Source organism: Ceratotherium simum, chromosome 1 (assembly GCF_057802395.1).
Source record: "Ceratotherium simum simum isolate JZ-2026a chromosome 1, ASM5780239v1, whole genome shotgun sequence".
NCBI classification, from domain to species: domain Eukaryota; kingdom Metazoa; phylum Chordata; class Mammalia; order Perissodactyla; family Rhinocerotidae; genus Ceratotherium; species Ceratotherium simum.
The window spans coordinates 93,391,673-93,409,032 of record NC_141900.1 but is presented as its reverse complement, the minus strand read 5'-3'; the positions used below and the strand labels follow the sequence as shown (position 1 = coordinate 93,409,032).

Sequence of the window (17,360 nt, the reverse complement as noted above, 5' to 3'; positions counted from 1 at the left end):
AGAGTGGAAGGAACCTGAGAGGAGAAGGTTATGTTTGACAGGAGGCAGGAGACCCAGTTAGAAGAGACTGACTAAACAGCCCCTGAATTTGCTTATATAGTGAGAACAGACAAGGGTTGAAAACTGCAAATTGAAGGTAAAGGACAGAAGGAGGAGTATCAACAGAAGATTAAACATCAATTAGGAAGAACCTCTTCAGGGAATTTAACTGGGAGATGGTGAATAAGAAATTTAAATCTATTTTAACTCTAACTGTGGGGAGTTTGGACTTAGATTGAGTAATGTTGGAGAGTTTTAAGTGTGGGAAGGTTAAAAGCAAACATTTTGTTGGCCTTGGCATGTAGGATGGATCAGACGGAAAGCTCTGCTGGACTGAGAGTGTGGAGAAGAATCTGGACTTAGGGATCAAAGTGAAGACAAAAAGATGAGGGAAGAATCAGTTGTCAAGGTGGCTGCCTTTCAACATCCCAGGTCCCTGTAGCTCTCCCACCATGGATGGAGAGAACAGAATGGCATAATCTGTACCGCCTCAGCCTGGAAGGCTTGGCTTGATCATGATTTTGAAGGGCTTTTATTTGTTGGGAGATTCAGCTGTCTGTTGTGGCTGAAGGAAGAGGCAAGAGAAGGACTGCAGGGATGGTTTGAGTTTCTCAAAACAAATCAAAGAAGACTACTCTACCTCATATGATTATATGTTATTTCTGGAACAGCTCTGCCTGCTCTAAAACAATCCCAAGGAATTCCTCCCAAAATGTGAGGAGATTACCCTAACCTCAGGCCCAAATTACAATTCAAAAAGCATTTGACAGTCAGGAGTCTGGTTGCTGAGTTCTCTGTGTTAGTGATCGGGAGGCAGCAGGCTATGCTGAAAGTACATAGGAACGAAAGCTGGAAACTGGGATTCCTGCCCTCCTCCACTCTACTCCACAGTCTGCTTCTCCACCCTCTCGGTAATCCTTGATCATGTCAGAATCAGATACAATAATGATGTGAAAGTGTTTTGTCATATGTAAAGCTCTATGCATTGAACGTGGAAGAGGATATTATTATTATTATATTTTCTTATCGTTTGTATTCTTTTGGGGACTGGTTGGATACTGTTGGGCCAGAGAAGGGGCCTTCTACCAGGCTAAGGCTAGTTTGGATTCCGAAAGAACTAAGAAGTGCGTTTTCAGGCATTTGCAGCTATTTATATATATATATATCAATGAGCCAAGAAGTAGGCAGATTGAATTTCTTTTGCCAGCTAACTCTGAACCTTTTAGTTCTCCTTTGCCAGCAGGATCCACCCACGGGTTGTTTCTCCCTTAATCTCGTTAATTAATTTGTTTCTATGGAATGAAACAATGAATTTTTTCACATCAAATGTTAAGCTAAGAAGAACTGCTCTAGACCATTCAGGATTGGATTGCATTGTTACTTGTGCAATACTGGCACACTGTGTTTTGCTGGAGGGAAACCTTGGTTTCTAAAGTGAATTTGAGGTGTGTGGCCAAAATTATTTCTCTGCATTTCTTTGAGGCTTTGGGAGTTGTCAGCTTGCCCCCACCACATCCCCTACATCCGTGCTCCCGTCTTTGGAGCATTCTGTGCTCTGGGCAAGGCTTGCTCCTACCTGTGATTTTTCAGTAAAAACCCTTCTTCCTCTGCCTGAGAGTGAGCCTTCAGCCGGTGGCCGGCAGCAGGCCTGGAGAATAGCATCTTTGTGGGGCGCAGAGCAGAGTTGGGAGGCCTTGGACCCCGGCCTCTCCCAGGCGCTGCGGGTTCTGCTTTCAGAACCATTACCTCCTGCGCCCCGCCCCCTTCACGCTGGGCAGGGGAAGGGAGACAAAGCTGAACAAACTCAAGGAGCAGAAGAAGGGCGTTTTCTCTGCTCCTTTTCCTAAGTTGAAAAGCTTTGGTAGCTCCATTTTATATTGCCTGCCACATTTTAGAAAATGATAGGGTATTAGGGCTAAATAGGTTGTTAGCAAGGACCTAGAACTACTGGTGTGTTGTTACTATCCGCTCTGCTGGGAGCATTTAACCCGCTTCCTGGAATCCTCCTCTCCTGTCCAGGGACAGGCTTCAGGGGCCGGTGAGCCGCCTGGAATCGTGTGCCGTGTTCGTGTGTAGTGTCTGTGGGCAATTTTCAGGCAGGAAGTTTTCATTAGATTCTCAAAAGGGTCCACAAATCAAAAAAAGGTGAGAAACTACCCATCAAGTCCAAAGTCTATTCCATCACTCTTCCCCCACCCCCAGCACACACACACACACACACACACACACACACACACACGAGTTTTACAGACAAGGTGGAGTTTTACAAGAAGAGGTGGAGGGACAACCAGTGAAGTGCAGGGCTGGGACTCGAACTCCCATCCTTGCTCGGGTGCAGCTCTCTTCAGTTAGCTCCAGCACAAAAGGTACCTGTCGGGCCCACCTTGGGAGGGCAAAACTACTTAGAACGTGCTCTAAGAGCATATTGGTCAATAGGAGCACAGGACATACATTTCAGATAACTCACGTCACATGTCAGGACAGTGCTGTCTTTTGAAGATGACCTTCATTCATCTTCCCACCTCCTCGCCCAGCACAGTGCCTTGCTCAGAGTAGCTGCTCACTGTGTTTGTTGAATGAGTGAGCCTCAGCGGTGAGCAGTGCAAGGAAGACAGCTTAGTAGCTTTATGCAACCAGTTGTTTGAGCTCAAGAATTATGAATCCTTCATTTTCCTCCTACTTTATTCCCCCTTCGTCACCCCCCTGACCTCAGATCTTGGGGCAATTGTTAGCAGCAGGAGGCAGCCCAGATCATAAACCACTCTTTCCTTGGAAGCTCCTTTGACAACCAGTTAATGACCTGCAAACACAAGTGTCAATGCTTCAGAGCCGTGGTAATTTTTTATAAAGGAAGTAATTTATGTAAAGTTAACAATTTCTCCTAATTTATCTGATTTGTGTATTTGGATACATGTTTTAAACATTTGATAGCACTTGTTTATAATTGTTGGGAGGCCTGGGCTCTAGTTCGGATTTGTTTACTGTTTGGCCAGGATCTTGTAGAATGATAATAGATGGAAACCAGAGATAGTTTTTGAGTGCATATGATGTATGGTCTGTGGTTGGCTCAGAGGGGGGTGGGTAAAAATGTTTACATCTGGGTTATAGACTTTATAAGGCCTAATGATAAAAGATTTAAGTAAGATGGCAATGAAAGGAACATCAAAGAAAAGTAAAAATGAGTCAAATTAAGAGCTACTTATTTGAAGGGCTGTAGTTGGTCGGGGAAGTGAGAGATCAGTTCAAGCTGTGTCTGTGTAGGATGGCTGTAAAGGAAACAGATTTGTTCTGTCTTAGGTAATTTCCTGATGGATAGACAGGAAAATGAAAGGATGTTCTAGGAAGAACTGTGTGAGAAGCCAGTGTGCGAGTGGAAAATGCCAACATTTTATTGTTTTAATTTTGATAGTGTTTTGTTTTTTTAAAAAATTGATCATTACGCCAGTGAAGTATTAGGTGCATTACATGCATTATTTAATTTAATCCTGCCAGTAGGAAGCTGGTACTGTTGTTACCCTCACTTTACAGGGGGAACAAACTGAAATTTAGAGAACTGAAGGATCTTGCTCAGGCATGCTCAGCTAGGAGCCAGGATTCAAATTCAGAGTTGTCTGGCTCCAAAGCTACATTACCACAATGTCATATGGAGACTCTTAGGGTTGGAATGAAAGCATCGTGTATCAGAATAAAGGGAGACAAGACTTGATAGGATGGTTGTGGTCAGGTTGGAGGATACTAAATGCTGCGTCTTTAGGTAACGGGGAGACAAGAGCTTGACACAGATTCTTAAAGGAAGTTACCAAACATGTTTACTGAGGTGGGTGAGGAACATTCATGTCACGAGGCAGGGGTTTGACCCAGTCAAGTGGTTACTTCCAACCCAGAGATTCTGTGATGTTACTTTGAACTCTTTGGCAGAGCTATGCACTAAGGGCAACTAAATATCTCTATCCTTACTGCTGATGTCCTACAGCAGTGATACCAGGAGCCTTTCCATCCAACTACTCTGTGGCCTGTTTCTACACTTTGAATGTGGAAGACTGCGTGTTCATAATGGACGAGTAGATGGGCTGTCAAGGAGTCATTTTTTTTTATTCCAGTCTCCACTACGTGTCACCTTTAGAGGCTGACTTAAATGAGGCAGCATGCTGTAGTAGAGAGTGCATGGGCTTTGGAACTGGCTAGCCTTGGGATGGAATCTCAATTCTACCTTTTGTCAGTTGTGCAACCTGGACCCTGGGCAATGTACCTAACTGCCCCGAGCCCCAGTTTTCTCATCTATAAATGGGGACATGTCTACCTTATAGGAAAGCGCCTCGCTCATTTTCTGAAAGTTTACTATGTCAAGCCCTTCGTCCATCAGGTGAGCCCAGCACCTGACCCTATCAACATCGTCGTCAATCGTCAGCATTGGCATCATGTTTTTATACTTGTTAGAACTTCTCCCTGCAGTTGGACTGTGAAGCTTAAACACCTCTTTCCTGGGAGAAACAATGTGGGAAGAGTTCAGTCAGTTTGAAATAAGAGGACCCTAGTTGAAGGCTAGTTCAAACAGTAGGTGACTGAGATCTTGGACAGTAGGTTTAAAGCCCTCTTCCCAGGATTGTTGCGAGCACTGATTGAAGGGAAAGTTATGAAAGTACTTTGTAAATCCATAAAGCTTGACTAAACTATTAGGCAGAATGGTAAAGTGCTGTTATGCCATGTCTTTGAAAGAATTCAACTAAAATTGAATAACCTTTGGGTTCACATGAGTAGTCCTTTGCTAACGTGTGTGCAGGATCCAAAAAGGCTCCCTTTTTGAGGCTCACTTTGCTCCTTTCTCTGGTTGTTGGCCTCCAAGACCGTATGCCCCTCTCTCACTGGCTGACGTTAATGGTGGGCAGATTCTGGCCTGGTCCCTGCACCAGTAGTGGGATGTTGACCTGTCTGCTGAGCCCGGGAGCCCACAGCTGCCAAGGAGACCCAGCTGGAGCTAATTTGCTGGGCTGAGTCACAGTGTCTGGTTGGGACAAGTTGGGCGTTTCTTTTCAATCACAAGTGCCTCCCCAGACCTACTCAGTGCTCATCACTTTGCTATGTTCCTAGGTGTGGGTGGTGGTTAGGCACAGTCGGTCCCTTCTTCTGAGGAGCATCTTTTTCCAGAGGGAAAAAGGACTTCAGGACTCCCTATCATTTAGGACTAAATGGTTTGGTAACGTGATAGTTACTACAAAATCCAAAGTAGGGGGAGTTCAGGGACAGTTAGCAGAGTTTGAGAAGGTTTATTATTGGTTAGCCAGGGGATGTTCATGAAAACACTCATTAGTGCTGCTCAGGAGAAAGACCACATAGTGTCAGCAGAGTAGCCCAACCTGGCAACGTCCATGGGAATGCACAGCAATCGAGAAGAGCCTTGCTTCACAATACAACAGGATTCCCAGAGGCTTAGCAGGGCCAGCACAGCTGGCCAGAGTTGACATTATAGTTCAAGGGACAGAATTGTAGCTTGGAAATGTGGGTCTCTGAGTTCAACTTTTGCTTTTGCATTGTACATTCTGTGTTGTTTATTTTTCTTTTTCTTACCTCAATTTTGGTCTTGAAAGGAACTCCGTCAGACGCTTGCAGCATATTCACCATCAGGCAACCAGTAAATTTGTCTTTGGGAACCACTTAGGGAATCAGACCCTGACTTCAGGTTATTGTGTAGTCAGGAGACCTGAGTTCTAATCTTAGCCTTGCAGCTGTTCTGCTCCTTGCTATGCAAAGTGTGGTCCATGGACTAGCAGCATTCCCTGGGAGCTGGTTAGAAATACAGAATCTTGGGCCCGCCTAGACTTGTGAATCGGCATCTATGTCTTAAGAGCCTCAGGTGATTCATATGCACATAGAAATTTGAGAAGCACTGGCCTAAATGGAAGCTCAAGGAAAGTATGGGCTTTTTCTATCTTCTTATTTATTGTTTTCTATCTCCAGTGCCAATTTAAAATTTAGCACATAGTCCATGAATCTTTGTCTGACCTTGAACATATCTGAATGTCTAGGGACTTTGTAAACTTCTAGGGACTTAATTGTAAAGTGGTGTAGGGAGAGGGATGATGAATGGAAATGGGTCAACTTTCAGTGGTTGAAAAACTGAAGTGAGCATCGCAGGTGGTGGTGGTGGTTTTAATATGGATGCCTTTGACTCGTTCTAAGTCAAAATCTCTGAAGCTGAGTCATAGGATTTGTATGTTTTAAAAACTTCCCTTCCTGTTCAAGAATGTTTAGTACATATACATATAATAAAAAAATCTTTAAATGTCCCTCGAGAGGAAATGGATAAATACAATGGAATACAATTCAGAAGTTTAAATGAATGAAATACAGCTACATGGATAAACATGAATAATGAAAAAAAAATTTTGAGAGAATAAAGTTGCAGAAGGATGTGTGACATATGTTTCTATTTATTTAAAGTTTAATAAATTCATATGTATGTAATGGAAACATACATGTGTAGTAACAGTGTGAAGACCTGAATGGAAATGATGAATGCCAGGTTCAGGCATTAACTACTAAGTTAATTTTGAGAGGAAAGAAGGGGAAAGGATGGGAGTTTTAACACTCCCTTCATGTTTTATTTCTTAATCAAGAAAGAAAGAATAAAGAAAAAAATGTTGCAGCTGCAAACATGGGAAAATAAGATTTTTTTCCCAAAGGAATGAGTACGTAATTATTCGTGGTACTATTCTCTATAATTTTTCCGAATGCTTGAAATATCTCATTATAAAACGACTAAAATGAAACTCTCCCCGTAATTGTGATGCAGACAGTTGGCATTTGGGAATTCTTGCCTTAGATGCTCCTAAGGCCCTTGCAGTTCTCAATGGGTCTGTACGCAGAGAACTCTCTCCCAACCACCCTGTCTTGTTCTCATAGACAACCGATGCCTATTAGGACATGCCCAAGGCCTGTGGCTTCCTTGCGTTCTGTCCTGATGAGATGCAGCCCCACCAATCTAACTCTGCTTTAAGGACCTTGCCTACAAGGCCCTCCTCTCTGTTGTCTGCTTCTCTCCTTTATTAGTGGAGAGGTTCTGTCAGACAACTAGCCTAGTCTTAGAGCTCTAACCTTAGGGTCACCTCCTGCCTTCCCTTCCCCAAGCTGCATTCGTTTTAATAACGCCTTCACTAACACATCAGTTCAGTGGTAGCACTTAGTTATCCATGGGAATCCCAAGAGTTTTCATTGCCTACCCCAAGTATCCGCATTTGCAATCAGATCTCTTATTGCTGTATCTGCTTTCATAATCCTTTCTATACCTGAAGTGTCCCTAAAGTTGAATCAATCAGGATGACACCTGTTGGGCTGTGACTCAGGGAACGTTAAGAAGGAAGAAGTGGCTCTAACAGCTGGTGCCAAAATGGACTTTTAAATTGAGTTTTCTTCTTCTTATTTTTAATATACTCTATAGCAGTGGTTCTAAACCAAGGATGATTTTTTTCCCCTGGGGACATTTGGCAGTGTCTGGAAACATTTTTGGTCTTCAAAGCTAGGAGAGCGCTTCTGGCATTAGTGGGTCGAGGCCGGGGATGCTGCTAAACATTCTATTATGCACAGAACAACTCCACCCCTATAATAAAGAATTATCCGGTTCAAAATGTCAATAGTGCTGAGGCTGAGAAAGCTGCTCTACAGATCCTCATACCACGAATATCCTCCTATCAGTGAGCGAGAGTGGATGCGGCTGCAGATCCTTGAGAGGAACAAGGGATGTAGGAATCCTGTGAATATATGTACAGACCATCCCTGTATCATCTTAATGGCATGATGGGGGCTAGGGAGTTGTGGTGTTGGAAATGGAGGATGAGAAGAAATTAAGGAGATTAAGGAAAAGCTGCAGAGGAACAAAGCCCAGGTGGTGGGGAGAATAGAGAGAAGAGGCGTGTGATGCCTTTGAACTTGGCGCCTTGCTATAAATAGCACTCTCATGCAATAGAAATACAAGACCGCTAATTTAAAAATATTCCCAATGCAAAATGTGGTAGATGGTTTCAGTGATGGCCCCTAGTGAGTCATGCTATCCTCTGTCCACGCTCATCTGCAATTGTTTTGCTGTTCTTCTTGTCAAGAGGGGGAATCTATTTTGGTTTTCTCCCTCACATTTCTGCCATCCTGTGAGGAATTCCAGCCTGATAAAACCTCTGAGCAGAAAGCCCAAGTATCCAGCTGTCCCAGCCCAGCCCAGCCCCCAGCCAACCTTCCAGCTCGTTGCAGCTCTATCAGTGAACCCAGAAGAAATCAGCTCATCCACCCAGCCAAACCACGGAGTGGTGAGAAATAATAAATTGTGGTTGTTTTAAGCCATTCAACTTTGGGGTGGTTTGCTACACCGCCGTAGATAACTGGACACTGTATCTTAGTGACTTCATTTAAAGTGGTGGATGATATATTTGCCTTAGAATATGTGTGTAAATATCAGATCATGGTTCAGAGAAACTGAGTTCTTCCTCCTTTGTTTTTTGTAGCACTTCTCAGAACTTCTGGATGAGTTTTCCCAGAACGTGTTGGGTCAGCTCCTGAATGACCCTTTCCTCTCAGAGAAGAGTGTGTCGATGGAGGTGGAGCCATCCCCAACGTCCCCGGCGCCTCTCATCCAGGCCGAGCACAGCTACTCTCTGTGCGAGGAGCCTCGGGCCCCGTCACCGTTCACCCACGTTACCACCAGTGACAGCTTCAATGACGGTAAGCTCAGAGCAGGGGAAATACCTGGGACCTGGCACCTGGGACTCTGAGCTCCTTGTTGGTGTGGAATGTGTGTTATATTGTTGTCGCCACCCACTTTAGCCACATACCTGCTGTGTGTAAAGCCCTGTGCTTGGGCCAAGGCACAGGACACATTTCTCTACTCGAGACTGTACTCTGGGAACTCACTAGTAATTGCTTCCTTTAACCCTGTGGATTGGGCAACAAAGCATCCTTTTACAAATCAGATTGGCCTATTTGGTTGATAATTCCAGTGAGTCCATTATTTCAAGAGGTCATGTCATTTTTTATGAGAAATAATTTTTATGACCACTCTTCTCTGTAGGAGCCTCTTGGGCATCCTCTTAACCCATTTTCGGCATGTTCCATTGACCCCGTGTGTATGAGATCTTGGTGAGCATTCCTAGACTTTCTTGTTGGTGATCCTTTTATGCTCATCATCAGTGACATCAGTATGGCATTTGTTAAAGGTCTAGTTTTCCTGGCCTTAGAGATGTTAAGATTCTTTGACTATTATTCTATAGGCCTTTAATTGGTATGTGCTATATCTTCCAAACTTTCTAAGATATGTAGACCTTTTAAATTTATTTTTGTATGTTTTGTTTTCCTAGAAGTATAACCAGCTATTTTAGTACCATGAGTAAGTTTTAAAAACTGTTTTCTCTAATCTTAATTCAGCATATGCCTTCTTCTCACAGGAGGATGATATGGTGGGGAACGGTCACTAACTTGACATCCTCTGGCTTGACCTGGGTGTCCTCCCTGCATCCTTACACCACTGTACATATGGCAGCATCTTTTGAAGTGGCTGCCTACAGAACAATTCCTTCTTGCCTCCCCCTGGTTAAAGGCAAATGCCTGTATCTACTTCTTCAAGCAGGGCATTAGCTTTGTGGGGAAATCTCTCTTCCAGTTTGGGTTCTCAGATCTACTACTGGCCTCTGAAAGAACCAACTCTGGGACCAGTAAAATATCATATCTTGGGACAGAGAGTGCTATAGGTTTTTTTCTTTTTCATCTCAGATATATTCTTCCTTTGAATAGAGGTGTACTGATCAGCAGCCCAGGAAATTTGGCCTTGTATCCACAGTGAAGGGAATGCCCCAAATCTGTGAGTGGATTCTTTCTTTGCTGGACCCTGCTGGAGCCTTAATTATATGCTCAGATTTTTCCTGACAAGAGGCTAGGTGCATGATGACTTAATCCTTCTTTTCTGTAGTTTGTCCACTTTCTCTGGCTCAGATCAGGGGAATGGGATGAGGTGCAGTCTCCTGGGAAGGAGGGGAGGAAACAGAACTAAAATATTTTGAGGATGTGGAATTGTTGTGAAGGTACAATGACATGATGTGTTTAAAGAACTTAGGACAGTGCCCACCACATAGCATTTCAATAAATCAATTTTTTTTCCTTCTCTCCTCTCCTCCTCTTTCTTCTTCTGTTGCTATAGGGTGGTTATTGTTGTTGTTCTTCTTTTCCTCCTTCTTCTGCTTCTGTTTCTTCTGTGTGTCCTCCTTTTCCTCTTTCTTCTCCCCTCCTCTTGCTCTCCCTCTTCCTTCTTCCTCAATTCTTATTAAATCACTTCCAGGAATGGCCTCAGTTCAAACGCAGGAATATGGTCTCTGTTATGACTAAATACTCCTCATTTGTATCACTATATGGAGGAGAACTATAGGAAGTCAGCCTTCTTCTGGGTTTCACCTTAGCTACATTCATGCCATCCTCGCCTTAGTTTTATTATTTTAAGGGTGGACTCTAGCATTAGATAAAAGGTTGGACTAAATGACTTTTAAGATTTCTTCCAATCCTGAGGTTCTCTGTGGATATGGTTTCTGTATAACATTTGTGTTTGCCTTTGTCCATGGTTTTTCCCCATACTCCCTTCACTGCTTTGCCTATATCATTCCAACAATCCTTTTGATGCCTCTATTTCAAGTCCTCCTTCTTTTGTGGAAGTCATTTCCAATACGTCTTGTATTAGTTATCTATTGGTGTGTAACAAATCTCTCCAAATTAATGGATTAAAACAATAGTAGTCATTTATTACCTCTCATGATTTCTGTGGGTAAGGAATTCAGGAGTGGCTCACTTAGGTGGTTATGGTTCAGGATCTCTCACAAGGTTGAAATCAGATGTTGGCTGAGGCTGCGGTCCTCGAAGGCTTTTCTAGGATTAGAAGATCTACTTCCAAGGTGCCTCCCTCACATAGCTGGCAACTTGATGCTGGCGAATTGGTTCCTCCCCATGTGGGCCTCTCCATGGGGCTACTTGAGTGTCACCACAACATGGCAGCTGCCTTCCAAAGAGTGAGGGATCCTAGAGCCCAAAGCAGAAGCTGAGATGCCTTTTCTGACCTAGCCCTGGACGTTATTCTGTCCTGATTCATTGTGACAGAGGACTGTACAAAGATGTGAATGCCAAGACGGGATCACTGGGGGATGTCTCAGAAGCTGACTACCACACTTCTCCTCATAGTGCTGCCTGTAAAGTGACTTCTTCCATGTCTGAACTCCTTTGTCACATGTTATCAGTGCCATACAGTGTAGCCATCCATTCATTTAGTGGTTCTTGAGTTGTTAAGGGAGAAGGTATGGAAGACTGAAGCATGTTCCTAACCTTTGGTGATGGCATCAGGAAAGACACCTGCTCTGCTGTCTCATGCATTGCTTTCACCCTCACTGTGCGGACACACTAGGGTGCATGTGTTTGATCAGCTGGTATTTCTTGGCCTATAGCAATTTTCTTATACAGGATCAAGCACAATGCTAAGTAGAAGTAGGTGTTTTACAAATGCTTTATGATTCATTTAAAAAATTCATTCCATAGTTATGTATTGAGTACCTACCTTGTGCTTAACTTACCATGGACTATTCTAAGCACTGGAGGGTAAAGGATTGAACACAATTCATAAAGATTTCTGCTTCATTCTATGATATGGGGGGGATGTAAAATAAGAAAAAGAAGTAAAATATATAGTATATTAGATGGTGATCAGTGGTATACAGAAAAATAAATCAGGAAAAGGAATAGGGAGTTGCTGAAATGGGGTGTGTGTGTCTTAGTCCATTTGGGCTGCAATAACACAGTACCACAGCCTAGGTGGCTTATTAACAACAGAAATTTATTTCTCACAGTTCTGGAGCCTGGAAGTTTGAGATCAGGGTGCCAGCATGGTTGGGTAAGGCCCCTCTTCTGGTTGCAAACTTCTTCTTGTATCCTCACGTGGCAGAAGGGGCTAGGGAGCTCTGTGGGGTCTCTTTTATAAGAGCACTAACCCATTCATGACGGCTCCACCCTCATGATCTAAGCATCTTCCAAAGACCCATCTCCCAATACCATCGCATTGGGCATTAGGATTTCAATATATGAATTTGGTGAGGACACAAACATTCAAACCATAGCAGGAGAGGAATTGAAATTTTGAATTGGGTAGACAGGGAAGACCCTTCTTTGAAGGTAACATTTGAGCAAAGATCAGCAGGAGATAAGGGAAAGAACTAGGTGTCTCAGGAAGAGGCTTCTAGGCAGAGGAAACAGCAAGTGCAAAGGCCCCATGGCAGGTATGTGATGACAATGTAGCAATACTTATATATTGTGTTCAGACAGTTAGCATTTGTGGAGTAATCAGCCATTCCACAGCCTTGCTGTTGTAGAATATGCAAATTAGAGATGCCTAAACAATCTAGGCAGACTCACTTTTCCCTTCAATTCCACATATATTTGTTGTGTGTCAGGCACCATCCTAGATACTTTTGGGACACAATAGTAAAAATTAGATCCTGCCTACGATGTAGCTCAGAGTCTAGTGAAAATACCATGTACCCCAGTACTTATCAGACATAATATGAGCAATGTCCCAAGAGGAAATGAAACTGTAGAAGTTCAGAGCGGAGAGAGCACACGCATTGAAGATACGGCAGAATTTTATTTGGGCCTTGAAGCGTGGAGTAGAGTTGAAACAATAACAATGATTAGAAGGAAGCAGATAGAGGGCAGAGGGCTAGGACACTGATTCTTCTAAAACAAGATTCCTAGTGATATGATTGCAAATAAGCAGATTTCCAAAAGTTCAGGGTCCCTTTCTCTTCCGTGATGACACTCTGTCTTTGTTTTTTAATTCTGATCAATATAAATGCAGCATAAAGGAACCCATGGGTGCTGCCACCTATGTTAATAGCTTAGTGTGGGAGAGATAATCAGTCAATCTCTTCCAGGAAGGCTTTCTTATCTTTAGGACAAAGCACACACCATTCAGTTCCCCCAACTGGCGCCTCGTTCTGTTTATAGATCCTGTGCCACAATAGGCTGTGCTAGTCGTTTGCCGAGAACAGGTACAACGGGTCAGATATATTTTGCAAAGAGTTTCTGATCCACAGTTTATCTTCATTAAGAACTATTTTTTTCTCTGAGCAAAAGCTACCTTCCTTTGCCAGCAAAAGCACTTTCATAAGTAGGGAATAACGAACACAGATAGTAACCATTTGGGATGTGTGAAGTCAAAGTTAGGCAGTGTGCTTGAATGGATGGGGAACTTGCCGAGGAAAGCTAGGTCTAGGTCTTAGTTTCAATTATTTTTCTGAGTTCTATGGATGGGCAAATGTTTGGGAACAGAATTATTTTATTCGTTTAAACCCCAGTTTGCACCCCCCTTAAGGGAGGATCAGTCCACAGGGATGCCTCTCAAGCCGAGTTCTCTGTCAAGCAGATCCCTTCCGTGACGGAGGAGAAGGATGGTTCTTTAGGCAACACATAAGCAGGCAGCATTTAAAAATTGCTGTTCATATTAAATTTAATATTCTTTATCTGTTGCATTGTGAAAACAGCTTAAGCAAAACTAGGAGTCCTTGTTTCTAGTGATGGATAGTGAGTATTTCATTCTACCTGGGAAAGCCAATGATCCAGATCTTCTTGTCCAATATTACTTAGGTTAAATGCAGTTCTTCTCTAATTGCTTCTAAACCTGAAACAAAGTGATAAGATAAACAGTTTGAGTAGAGACTTTCTCCCAATTTATTAAGATTTTTCTCTTTCTTTTTCTCCCTCTTCCCTCCCCTCTTCTCTCTCCCACCATAACCTTTCTTTCTTTCCATTCTTCCTTCCTTGTTCTCTCCCTGCTATCTCTCCCTTCCCCCTCCCCTTCCCTCCTTGAAGTCTAGGTCAATTATATAGGGCAAATATAGGTGTTCTTATCCTGTTATCCTTTCATGGACCTCAAATGGACTGTAGACTCCTAAAATTGTATACAAAAGTTTGGGCTATCAACATTTGCCAGTTTTTCTGCTGAGAGCATTTATAACTTTTTTTAGATCTTCAAAAGAGTCTGTGACCAAAAATGGTTGAGAAATACTCCTCTAAGTTTCCATAGGAGTCATCTGTCTTCAGGGCTGAATTGGGCTGTAGGCTTCTCTGAAACACTCGAGCTAAAGAACGTCATGTGGTTCAGCACCCACAGGAGCCAGTCCCAGGAGTGTGGGCTTAGCCATCAAAACCACCAGGAAGATACCCTACATCCAGCTCATTCGCTTCTCCCCATGATTAAGGCTGTTAACCAGATGCTAAGCAGGATTTTCTGTTTGTATAAAAAAAAAAAAAATTGAGAAGGTTATAAAGAGATAAGCAGAAATATCCAAGTGGAATATTTGTGGATACTTTATGCTTTGATTGAGGACTGAAAGGCTTCTATTTGAATGACCAAGCCTTGCGCCTCCCCACATGGAGGTATATTCATGCGTTACTCTATTTTAGTCATGTTCTTTCGTAATTAAATTGGCATGCTAGGTATTCGTTTGCTTTGTTCTTTAATTTCAGTCATCTTCCTAAGATGATACGAAGTTAGAAAACATATAATGTATCAATAGACTCAGCATAAAATATACTAATGCAGAAGTGATCTGATACAGTATCTGCACCATGTGCAAGTCAAGGCACCTTTATTTTGGGTGGAATAAAGGACTACACCTGTGGCTGTTGCAGGTCTGTAGAGGGTGGGGCCAGGAAAATAAATAATCCTCTTCCTTCTGATGGACTTAGCTGGGCTTTTCGAGCCAGCAGGGGCAAGGAATGGCTGGGTAGGCTGGCTTAGTATGGATACCCTAAATTTAAGGAGCTGTTTCCACAGGTGGGAATGAAAACAATAGTCTGTGAGCTAAAGAGGAACATGTGCTGCTGGTATGAGGTGGCTTGGGGGAAATGGGACAGCCTGGTGGAAGGCAAAGACTCAGAGTTTGGTGGGAAACAGGGAAAGTGGGATGGTGTTTTTTGGAGACTAGAAGAAGAAAATAATGTCTCATGGCTGATGATGCCAGAGCAGGGAAGGTGTGCATGGATATAATAATACAGGGAGAAATGGAAAGGTGTATAACACGCATGGCAAAGAAAAAACGGATTTTGAAATGATTAGATGAAACCCAGAGCAGGATTAGCAGAAGATCAAGTATGCTGAGTAAAGGGTAGAGATGAGTCATAGATGACTTAGGTTTTCTGTTTGCAGTGTTGAAGACATCTTGATGTTGAAATGTTCCCAGGAAGTGGGACCTGAAAGAAAGTCACAGAGAAGTGATGAATAGCTGTATCTTCATCACATTTAGTTTGAGCTACTGACAAGAACATCAGTCTGAGCCACCTTAGAGGGAGTAGATTCAGGGGTAGAAAAGGAAGACGTATTTGCCATCCACCTGCAGAGAGTAACTGGGGCCTCTGACATGGGTGGGCTCAAGAAAGAACCTGATGTGGTTGCATTGGACAAGCAGAGGAACAGTTGTTCTCTCTGAGTCTGAAACCTGGGCTTGTGGTATTTGCTCTTTTGCTATTCATCACCTTTTTTGATATTACCTTTTATTTTCTTTTTCTAACAGGTAAAAAGGATAATGATGTTTTTCCCCCTTTTTAAGTGAAATAATGACTTCTTTGTCTGCCTAGCCATTGCAGTGTTAGAATAGTGTAAGAAAGCAATGTTGATATCTATCTAGCATTAAAATGACTTTGAATATTCATGAGTGAGGGTCCTAATATCAATGAAGAAAAAAGTGTACATGAGGATTTTTTGTGTATGTACTACATAAATCTTTTGAAATCAATCATTTGTTCCAAGATATTTATTTAATTCATTCTCTAAACACAGTATCCTGCAGGAGGACCTGATGCTAAACGCAGAACACTGATAGAGTATAGCGGTTAATCTCTGGAGTCACATTGCCAGGATTTGAATCTGGGCTCTGCCACTTACTGATGATGTAATGTTGGGTCTTACTTTCCTCAACTTTAAAATGGGAATAATAATAATAATACTACTTACTTCATACTGTCATTTTAGGGATTAAATGAGTTAATACATATTAAGCATTTATAACAGTGCCTGGCAATTAGTAAGTGCTAAATAAATCTTAGCTATTATTATTATCGCCTCATGCAGATTACTGCATAATTAAGTACATAATTTCTGGTCACAATATGAGTGAGAGCAGTAAGGCAAAGAGGTTCTGTATACACAACCGTAGAAAGAATACGGAGTAAGGGAGGTATCTGAGAAAAACCGTGTTGATCACGAAGGCCCGTCTAATGCATGGAAACATTTGGAACAGGGCCTGGCACATGGTGAGCACTAAAAATGTTTTAGCTATTATTGGTTGGTCTTAAACTGGATTCTTCACCTCTCAAACGTTGGGTTAGAAATCTGTATAAACTGAGATGAGAAATATGGAAAGAACGAATATTGCACCTTTTGTAGTGGCTAATTGTAGGCTCAAAATAACATTAATTGAAGAATAATCACTCTTGGCTAGAGATCTGTTTAATCACTGATTTCTTGAAAAGCAATGTGCTAGAGTGGCCAAGAGCACAGGCCGTGGGGCTAGTTTGCCTGAGTCTGAATCCCAGGTCAGCCCTGTACCAGCTGTGTAACTTTGGGTGCGTTATTTCATCTCTTAGCTTCCTTGTCTGTACAGTGGGGGTGATAGTAGAGCATACTTTACATGGTTCCTCCTAGGATTGAATTAATTAATATATGTAAAGACTTAAAACGATACTAAGCACACAGTAAACACTCATAGTTAAGTGTTTGCTGTTTTTACTGTTATCAGCATCTCTTTGTGTCACTCACGATTGAAGGTTATTTCAGAGTTAAGACACTCAGGGAGAGACCATGGGCAGACAGGCCTCTAACTTCCATTCGAACGTGTGGTGGGCTGTAGTTTAATATGACTCTGACACACTCAGCAGAATTCTTGTCCCTCTTCCAGCCTCCAGAACCCAGCCTTAGCATGTTTCCTTTAAGAGATTTTTACATCAAAAACCGGTCAAGATTTGCCACCTCCTTTGAAAAATTTCAAAGGGCAAACACAGCTGCCAAATGCTGGGGAATATAGATGAGGCATACTTATTTAATTTACAAAAATTTCTTTTTCACTTTAAACATGTTATATACATAGCAAATGGATATATATGTGTATATCGTATAAAGGGTATTGACCCCACATGATTCTCTTTTTAGAATATGTGCACACACTATATCTACATATGTATTTGTGTATGTATGTATATGTAATATATATATATATATAACATGTTTATAAAGATCCTGCCTACTCCCAATTTAGAGT

The 17,360-nt window shown here is 42.3% G+C and overlaps 1 protein-coding gene across 5 annotated transcripts in view; it reads left to right on the top strand.

The window, feature by feature from the left end:
• The window catches only part of CREB3L2 (cAMP responsive element binding protein 3 like 2), a 106,442-nt gene that overhangs the window by 51,970 nt on the left and 37,112 nt on the right, over positions 1 to 17,360 (top strand). For all 5 annotated transcript variants that reach the window (XR_015552257.1, XR_015552256.1, XR_015552255.1 and 2 more), the window contains exon 2: positions 8,529 to 8,745. Coding sequence is in view for 2 of the 5 variants with exons in the window: in XM_004430719.3 (XP_004430776.1) it covers positions 8,529 to 8,745 (217 nt within the window). In the remaining 3 variants the exon portion in view is untranslated. The remainder of the gene's footprint in view (positions 1 to 8,528; positions 8,746 to 17,360) is intronic.